The sequence below is a fragment of the Ctenopharyngodon idella genome, chromosome 10, assembly GCF_019924925.1.
Source record: "Ctenopharyngodon idella isolate HZGC_01 chromosome 10, HZGC01, whole genome shotgun sequence".
In the NCBI taxonomy this organism is placed as follows: domain Eukaryota; kingdom Metazoa; phylum Chordata; class Actinopteri; order Cypriniformes; family Xenocyprididae; genus Ctenopharyngodon; species Ctenopharyngodon idella.
The window spans coordinates 765,853-774,574 of record NC_067229.1 but is presented as its reverse complement, the minus strand read 5'-3'; the positions used below and the strand labels follow the sequence as shown (position 1 = coordinate 774,574).

General features: G+C 36.6%; 1 protein-coding gene across 4 annotated transcripts; it reads left to right on the top strand.

The window, feature by feature from the left end:
* The first annotated feature begins 352 nt into the window (after positions 1–352).
* rbbp5 (retinoblastoma binding protein 5) lies at positions 353–8,257 on the top strand. Of its 4 annotated transcripts, none has more exons than XM_051908233.1 (14): positions 353–546; positions 853–878; positions 1,017–1,189; positions 1,264–1,404; positions 1,474–1,636; positions 1,710–1,819; positions 2,853–2,972; positions 3,047–3,200; positions 3,297–3,368; positions 4,625–4,742; positions 4,820–4,889; positions 6,420–6,697; positions 6,770–6,847; positions 7,784–8,257. In XM_051908233.1, the coding sequence occupies exons 1-14, from the start codon at positions 528–530 to the stop codon at positions 7,834–7,836; spliced, it is 1,575 nt and encodes a 524-aa protein (XP_051764193.1). In that variant the 5' UTR covers positions 353–527; the 3' UTR covers positions 7,837–8,257. The 4 variants fall into 4 exon arrangements, with proteins under 4 accessions (XP_051764193.1, XP_051764191.1, XP_051764194.1 ...); XM_051908231.1 differs by having other exon boundaries at positions 354–546; positions 6,770–6,916; XM_051908234.1 differs by having other exon boundaries at positions 356–546; positions 6,453–6,697.
* Positions 8,258–8,722: the final 465 nt, after the last annotated feature.

The following is an 8,722-nucleotide window of genomic DNA, read 5'->3' as shown; positions in this document are numbered from 1 at the left end:
TTTTTACTGTGTAGCTATTTCATCTTTTTGAAATTAGTTGTATATTTTATATTTTAACTGTAATATTTTGCTGCTTCAGCATTGTAAATCCCTTATTTACTATGCATGATGATAGTTACAGCCTATTATTTAATGACAAAGTGGCTCATCAGTCTTTTAAATATGAGCAACACCATAAATAATTTTTCATATAACTATATTTTTTCTGGGAAGTGTGGTCCTGTTAGCGTTTAGATTTTAACATAAAACAATTATTTCTGAATTTTCTAGCCATGTTTAACTAATGATCGAAATGAAGATTGCGCTCGTTTATGAACTGGTCGGTTTAGTTTAGAGTGCTCTGGTGTTTTTGTTCAGGCGCTCCGCGGGGCGCTTTGTTTTGGGGTCCTTCCTCGCAGCTCCGCGCCAGTCGCGCTGCACTCGCTCATCGGGAATGTTGTAATATTTTCAGTTCCTGCAGATTTTTTGTTCATATTTTAATTTCGCTGCTCGCTGATCATCGAGTTTGTGTTTGTGTAGCAGCAGAGATGAATCTGGAGCTGCTCGGTGAGATCTGCGGTTTCTGAGTCTGTTAGCTCAGCGCTAACTCCCGCTAGCCGTGTTTTAATGTTTATAAACATTCAATGGAAACTTTTAAGTAACTTGTTGATTATTATTGTTATTCTTATGTTTATATGAAACTTGATCTCTCGGGACTCATAATGATGTTTGCTATTATATGCATCTTTCAGTTCTTCTAATGAGCTGTCAGATTAATAAACATCCAGAAGTCTATAATTACATTTATGCAGATTGTGTAAATTAATTTGCTGGGAATGTTGCTGTAAAATAACATTGTTTTCTTTTCAACAGAGTCGTTCGGGCAGAATTATCCAGAGGTACAACAACAAAATATTTATATATGTATACTACAACTATATAAGTGTGTGTGTGTGTATATACAGTATTTATATATGTATATGTGTATATATACGTGTGTAATTTACGTGTGTGTGTGTGTGTGTGTGTGTGTTCAGGAGGCCGATGGCACTCTGGACTGCATCAGTATGGCTCTGACCTGCACGTTTAATCGGTGGGGGACGCTCCTCGCCGTCGGCTGCAATGACGGACGCATCGTCATCTGGGACTTTCTGACGCGAGGAATAGCCAAAATCATCAGCGCACACATACACCCCGTCTGCTCACTCAGGTACACACACACACACACACACACTCACACACACCTGTGGTTTCTGTGGTTTATCAGTGTTTGTTCTCCTTCAGCTGGAGCAGAGACGGACACAAGCTGGTCAGCGCCTCCACAGACAACATCGTCTCTCAGTGGGACGTCCTGACGGGAGACTGTGACCAGCGCTTCCGCTTCCCGTCGCCCATCCTCAAGCTACAGTACCACCCCAGAGACATGTGAGTGTCCTCGTTTCCTGTCACGCGTCTTGCACTTCCTGTGAGTGAGCGTGTGACGCTGTGTTTCAGGGACAAGGTGCTGGTGTGTCCCATGAAGTCTGCGCCCGTCCTGCTCACGCTGTCCGACTCCAAACACGTGGTGCTGCCCGTCGACGACGACTCGGATCTGAACGTGGTGGCGGCGTTCGACCGGCGCGGCGAATACATCTACACCGGGAACGCCAAGGGAAAGGTCAGAGGTCGCAGTGTGTGTGTGAGGTCACGTGTGTTGATGAACGAGAGCTTGACGTGTTCGTCTGTCGCAGATCCTGGTGCTCAACACCGACACGCAGGACCTGGTGGCCTCGTTCAGAGTGACGACGGGAACCAGCAACACCACCGCCATCAAGTCCATCGAGTTCGCACGCAAGGGCAGGTCAGAGGTCAAACAGTCACACTGTTCAACAGCTCTTGGCATTAGGAAACCATTAGAACTGTATAATAATATCAATAGAACACTAATAATGAAACATAACATTAGATATTAATAATATTAATAATCAATATCTATTTATTTATTTATAATAATAAAAGTTTAAAAGCCAATATAAAAATACTAAACCATGCCAAACTATTATTTTTATTATTGTTTTAGTTAATTATAATATTATTGTTACTTATTTTAGAAGGATAATATAAGAAATATTAATAAACTATTATGCTAAACCTTTATTATTATTCTATTTATATATAATAATATTGTATTATTTGTTATTGTATTTGTATAAATCTCATCAAAATACATATTACAAGAAATAATACCAAACGATGATGCAAAACTATTTATATATTTATTATAATAAGAGATACCAAGATAATATAAAAATAATACAAAAAAATGAGTCAAACTATTATTTTTGTTGATGATTATAATATTATTGTAATTTTTCAGATAAATTAAGAAATGCTAATATTCAATTATGATCTATTTATTTATTTGTATTATTATTCCATTTAATTATAATATTATTCTTATTTTTTGTAGTTATTTGTATAACTCTCATTAAAATACATAGAAGAGTATAAGAATTCATAAATTATGATGCTAATGTACAGCTATTTATTTTTTAATTAGTAATGATATTTTAATTTAAGTTTTATTGTTTTTAATCTCATTAAAATACATAAGATAATATTGGAAATAATAATAAACTGATGCCAAACTAACTATTTATTTATATTTTTATAATAATATTATTATATTATATAAATTAAAATGCTGATTTAATAAATAAATAAATAAATAATTAAAAATAATAATGTATTATGATCTCGGCAAGGTTGCACCACCTTGACTTAATTTTTCTTTTTCATATCATAGTATTTTTGTCATATTAGGACTACTTGAATAAATTTGCATACCCAGTCATAGATAATGAGCCTGATGTCATTGTGTCCTCGTCCCGCAGCTGTTTCCTCATCAACACGGCCGACCGGATCATCCGCGTGTACGACGGCCGGGAGATCCTGACCTGCGGCAGAGACGGTGAGCCGGAGCCCATGCAGAAGCTGCAGGACCTGGTGAACAGGTGACGGCCGGGACGGGACGGGTCTGGTTCAGCGCGCGTGTGTGTGTGTGCTGACGTCTCTCTCTGTCCCGCAGGACGCCGTGGAAGCGCTGCTGCTTCTCGGGCGACGGCGAGTACATCGTGGCGGGATCGGCGCGGCAGCACGCGCTCTACATCTGGGAGAAGAGCATCGGGAACCTGGTGAAGATCCTGCACGGGACGCGAGGGGAGCTGCTGCTGGACGTGGCGGTGAGACGGCAGCTCAAACAGATCACAGCGCGTGAAGACGCTTCCCACTGAACACTGAGCATGTGTGTGTGTGTGTGTGTGTGTGTGTGTTTACAGTGGCATCCCGTGCGGCCCATCATCGCCTCCATCTCCAGCGGTGTGGTCTCCATATGGGCTCAGAACCAAGTGGTGAGGAGATCATATTGACTGACACATGACCGATATAAAGACGATAGAAGTTTGCTTTTTAGTTCTTTAAAATATGATTTGCTACGTTTCGCATTATTTTGAATATTATCATACAGTGTCAGATATTTCTGTTTTTAGTATTTTAGTTTTGACGTTTTTGTTTGTTCGTATTGTTTAATCCGGTTTATTTTGACATTTGCAAAATATATTTTAAATATAATTGGCTAAATTTCGCATTTTTAAAAATATTGTGCTTTTGTTAAATAATTTGCTAAACTTTGCATTTTTTTAATCTTATTAAAGTTTCAAATGTTTTTGTTGTTTGTTTTTTTTTTAGTTTTGCCATTCGCAAAATATATTTTAAATATAATTAACTGAATTTCGCATTATTTTTTAAATTATCATACAGTTTAATATGTGTTGTTGTTTTTTTTTTGTTTAGTTTTGGTTTTTTATTTGTTCATATTGATTAGTCCAGTTTATTTTAACTTTCGCAAAATTTTTTTTAAATATAATTCACAAAATTTCACATTATTTTAAATGTTTGTTTTTTGTTGTTTTTAGTTTTGACATCCGCAAAATATATTTTAAATATAATTCACTTATTCAACTTCAAATGTGTTTTTGTTGTTTGTTTGTTTTTTAGTTTTGTCATTTTTATTTGTTCATATTGATTAATTCAGTTTATTTTGACATCCGCAAAATACATTTTAAATATAATTTGCTAAATTTTGCATTGTTTTTAATATTACTATGGATTTTTGAATGTGTTTTTGTTGTTATATGTGAAATCATGCTATTTAATTTAAATATATTACACATGCATAAGAAATGCTGCCATTTCATTTAGATTTATGTTACATATTTATTAAATTAGAAATGATTAATTGGAAAATATTAAAATAAAAAATTACTAGTAGTCAACCGATACATCAGCCGATAAGTTTTTTTGTTTGGCCGATATTTTGACAGCATCGGGACTTTTATTTTGACAGCACCTGAGTGCAAATGCACAGGATTAATTTAGACAGAATTGTTAAACAAAGACAGTAAACTAATAAAGAGTTTGCTGTCAAAATAAAAGTCCTGCTACCAACACTTATTGGTCAAACAGAAAAAAATATCGGCTGCTGCTGATAATTAAAAATGCCAAAGAACGGCGATATATCAGTCGACCACTAGTAAATAAATGATCTGAACTCGCTGCCTATGTAGACGGCAGGTAGATGATTGTGTTTGTGTCTGTGTTTGCGCAGGAGAACTGGAGCGCGTTTGCGCCGGACTTTAAAGAGCTGGACGAGAACGTGGAGTATGAGGAGAGAGAGTCTGAGTTTGACATCGAGGACGAGGACAAGAGTGAACCGGAACAGACAGGTAAACACACTCACACACACACATATGAACACACACACTGATGAAGATGACACTAACTGTGTGTGTATGTGGATCAGGAGCCGACGCTGCGGAAGATGAGGAGGTGGACGTCACGTCGGTCGACCCCATCCAGGCTTTCTGCAGCAGGTCAGAGACGCTAAACACCATAAACCACACAACCTCACTTTCCACAGTGAGCGACAACATTTAGCCACTTGTTTGCTTTTTCTTTCATATCAAGCTCCGCCTACAGTGACTATCATTAGTCTTAATCCCGCCCACACAGCTGTACATTAAACATTACATGAGTTCTGACGGACATTTCATTTCCTGTGAGGACAGGAAACACACTGGACACTAGTTCTGCTAATCCATCGCATTCATAAATCCACTTTAAAATCTAAAAAACAATCAATAGAAATACAGTAAAAAACTTTCCTATCCTGTTCAACCTCATCTGTCCACCATTAATGCTTTTGTTTGTTCATATTCTTTAATCCACTTTTTGGCATTCGCACTAAAATGAAATTAGCTAAATTTAGCTTTATTTTTATTATTTTAGTTACAAATGTGTTTTTGTTGTGTTTAGTTTTTCTTTACTTTCTGACGTTTTTGATTGTTTATGCTGTTTAATCTCGTTTATTTAAACATTCGCAAAATACTTTATAAATATAATTATTTTAACATTCGCAAAATAAATGTAAGTTTAATCAGCAAAATTTTGTGTTATTTTTAATATTATGTTATTGGTATTACTACGAAAATTAGTTTTGAATGTGAAACTTTCAGCTGTAAAAGAGTCTTTACGAGATTTCACATTATTTTTAATATTGTACCGTTTTTGTTCATTTTTTTTTTAGTTTTAATGCTTTTGTTTGTTTATATGGTTTAATCCATCTTACTTTGACATTCGCAAAATAAATTTTACATTTCATCCAATAATTTTACATAATTTTTAATATTATCATACGGTTTCAAATGCGTTTGTTTTTAGATTTCGGCATTTTTGTTTGTTCATATTATTTAATCCTGTTTATTTTAACATTCGCAAAAATACGTTTTAAATATAATTTGCACATTTTTTTACATTTTTTTATGTCATCATAGAGTTTCGAATGTTTTTGTTGATTGTTTTTTAGTTTTGACTTTGTTTCGTATTGTTTAATCTAGTTTATTTTAACATTCGCAGACTTTCCTTTTTAAATATAATACGTAAAATTGTGTTATTTTTAATGTTATCATAAAGTTTCAAATGTTTTTGTTTGTTTGTATTGTTTAATCTAGTTTAACATTCGCAAAATACTTTAAATATAATGCGCAAAATTGTACGTTATTTTTAATATAGTTTCGAATGATTTTTTTGTTTTTTACTTTTTTGAAGTTTTTATTTGTTCATATTCTAGTTTATTTTAACATTCGCAAAATACATTTTAAAATAATTTGCTAAATTTCATGTTAATTTTAATATTATCATAAAGTTTCACGTTTTTTTTTTTTTTTTTTTGACTTTTTTTTTGTTCATACTGTTTAATCAAATTTATTTTGACATTCGCAAAATAAATTTTAAAATGTAACTTGCTAAATATTCTACAGTTTTTGATGAGAAGTGTTACCTGATCTATTTAATCTGCGAGTCATGAGTTGGTGGTTGACCTCAGCGGGTCGCGTCTGGTTAAGGCGGGTGGTTTATGACGGCGCGTGTGTTCGCAGTGACGAGGAGCTGGAGGACTATAAAGCGCTGCTGTATCTGCCCATCGCTCCGGAGGTCGAGGACCCCGAGGAGAACCCGTTCGGCCCTCCTCCCGACGCCGCGGGTCAGAACGCCACGGCTGACGACGGCTCCGCGCACAGCGGCCCCGGGGACAAAAAACAACGGCAGCCGTCGGCGGATGGTGGGCCGCCCAAGAAGAAGATCCGCACCACCACCATCGAGCTGCAGGGCGTCCCGAGCGACGGTGAGCGCCGATCCTCTGCTTCTGCTCGCGACGAGTTCACGCGTCTGACGTCTGTGTCTGTGTTTCTCTCAGAGGTTCATCCGTTACTGGGCGTGAAGGGCGACAGTAAGTCGAAGAAGAAGGCGGCGGGGCGACCCAAGGGATCTAAAGGTAAAGACAAAGACTCTCCGTTCAGATCCAAAGTCTGCCGGGACAGAGCAGAGGGGCTGGGGACGCCAGGTAAGACCCCCGCTGCGACCTTTGACCCATGGGTGCGGTGCGGCTTGAGCTCAGCTGTGATTGGCCGCGTCTACTTCCTGCTTGCCTTCCTGTCCTTGCTGCTCTGACCCCTGTGCTGCCAACACAATAACGCATGTGTGTGCGATCGAATGCTTCAGGTCTATTTCCACTGCGGCAGACCCAATCATTCCCATGATGCAACATTGTGTTGATGTACTAAAACTCGCCTAATGATTCATCCAAACTAGATGCTAAACAAAAACCAGACTGTTATTGGTAACGTTGTTTCTATTACTACAAGAGTTTGCTTTGAATGTGAATCTTTAACTGTCAAAGATTCAGATTTGAAAGTGAATCTTTAGGAGACGAGCGAATCGTTTGTTCAAATACAATCATTGCAGCATGATTCATGAGTCTTTTTGAAAGAATCAGTTCAAAAGAGTCATATGTTTGTGAATTGGACTATGCAGGAGTGACGTTTTAGTATTATTTATATACTATTATAGTATTATTAATATGTTGAATTAGCTTTTTAGTTTGAGTAATTTTATAGGATTTGTGCTTTTGTAAGTTTTTCTATTTAGCTTTAAGTTTTAATCATTTTAGTACTTCAACTGAAGCTTATTTTTTAGCATGTTCCGATTGTTCGCATCTTGTATTTAAGCACATGAACGATTCGCTTGTGATAATATATGAGAAATTTCTCATAAAAAGATAAAAAATGAGATTCAGTTTTGTCGCAGATTTGCATTGCTTTGTCGCTTCGCTCGCTGACCTGAAGGATTTAACAATGCGTTTTTATTTATACAAATGTTAATTTTACATTTTGAGCTGTTAAGTTTAACCAAACGAATGCGGTTCTTTCAGGAAATCTTGTTTCGGCGGTGTACAAGCAGCATGAGGTGCAGGGTTTGGACTGAAGCTGCAGGACACCAGCGCCCCCTGTCTGTGTGGATGAATGAGGCCGCTCTTTTATATGAACTCTACGGACTGTGTTTGTGTTGCATTATTACAGAAGGACTTTACAACTCAACAATGCCACATTTTGAAGCCCGTCTGCTTCGTTTCCTTGCATAGAGAGTGATAGGAAGAGGGAAGTATGTATTTTTATTTAGAGTAGATTGATCTGTCTCTGTGTTTAAGGTCATATATTTGTTTTGTTGTTTTTCTCTGACTGGTCGTGTTTTTTTTTTTATATACATATTAAACCAGTTTGTTTTTTGAGACTGTGGTTTCTGTGTATAATGTATTTTGATACAAATGTTTTCAGAGGGATCAAGAACATCTCTGGAATAAATCAATCTTGTACGGATTTCTAAAGATCATTAGGTGAAAAACGGACTCAACCGCCTCCATTTTGTTGTTCTGCACTAACAGCGTCCATCCAGCAGGTGGCGTCCGTGATGTGTGAATGAAAGACGGGGGGAAAGAAAGACATTTTTCTGTTATTCGGTTCCATTTTGTGCTTTTCTACTGTTGGATTCCATTTTGTGTTTCTATGTTTTATTCTTAAACATCTGAAGTGTTCAGCATTAAAAAATCTGAACAAATGAACTTCTAAGAAACGAACTTCACCACTGAAGAAAAAGCCTCTTCGTCATCTTACTGGTAATCACTGTTCAGATTCCTAGTGAAACGCAAAAATATCATTATTGCATTTGATAATTGTGTAGAAATATTAATTAAGATAATAATTGTTAAATAGTCTTGAGGGCAACAGAAAAAAATATAGTAATCCAACGGTCAAGTTACCTGACAATATCAAAAAGTTTGTCTTCAATACACTTTCATTCAGAAAATGTGATG

What these genes read in the sequence shown, in the direction of transcription:
- rbbp5 (XM_051908231.1), top strand. An exon ending in TCGGGCAGAATTATCCAGAG is followed by an intron (nt 879 to 1,016) that starts GTACAACAACAA and finishes GTGTGTGTTCAG; the next exon opens with GAGGCCGATGGCACTCTGGA. An exon ending in CCGGGAACGCCAAGGGAAAG is followed by an intron (nt 1,637 to 1,709) that starts GTCAGAGGTCGC and finishes CGTCTGTCGCAG; the next exon opens with ATCCTGGTGCTCAACACCGA.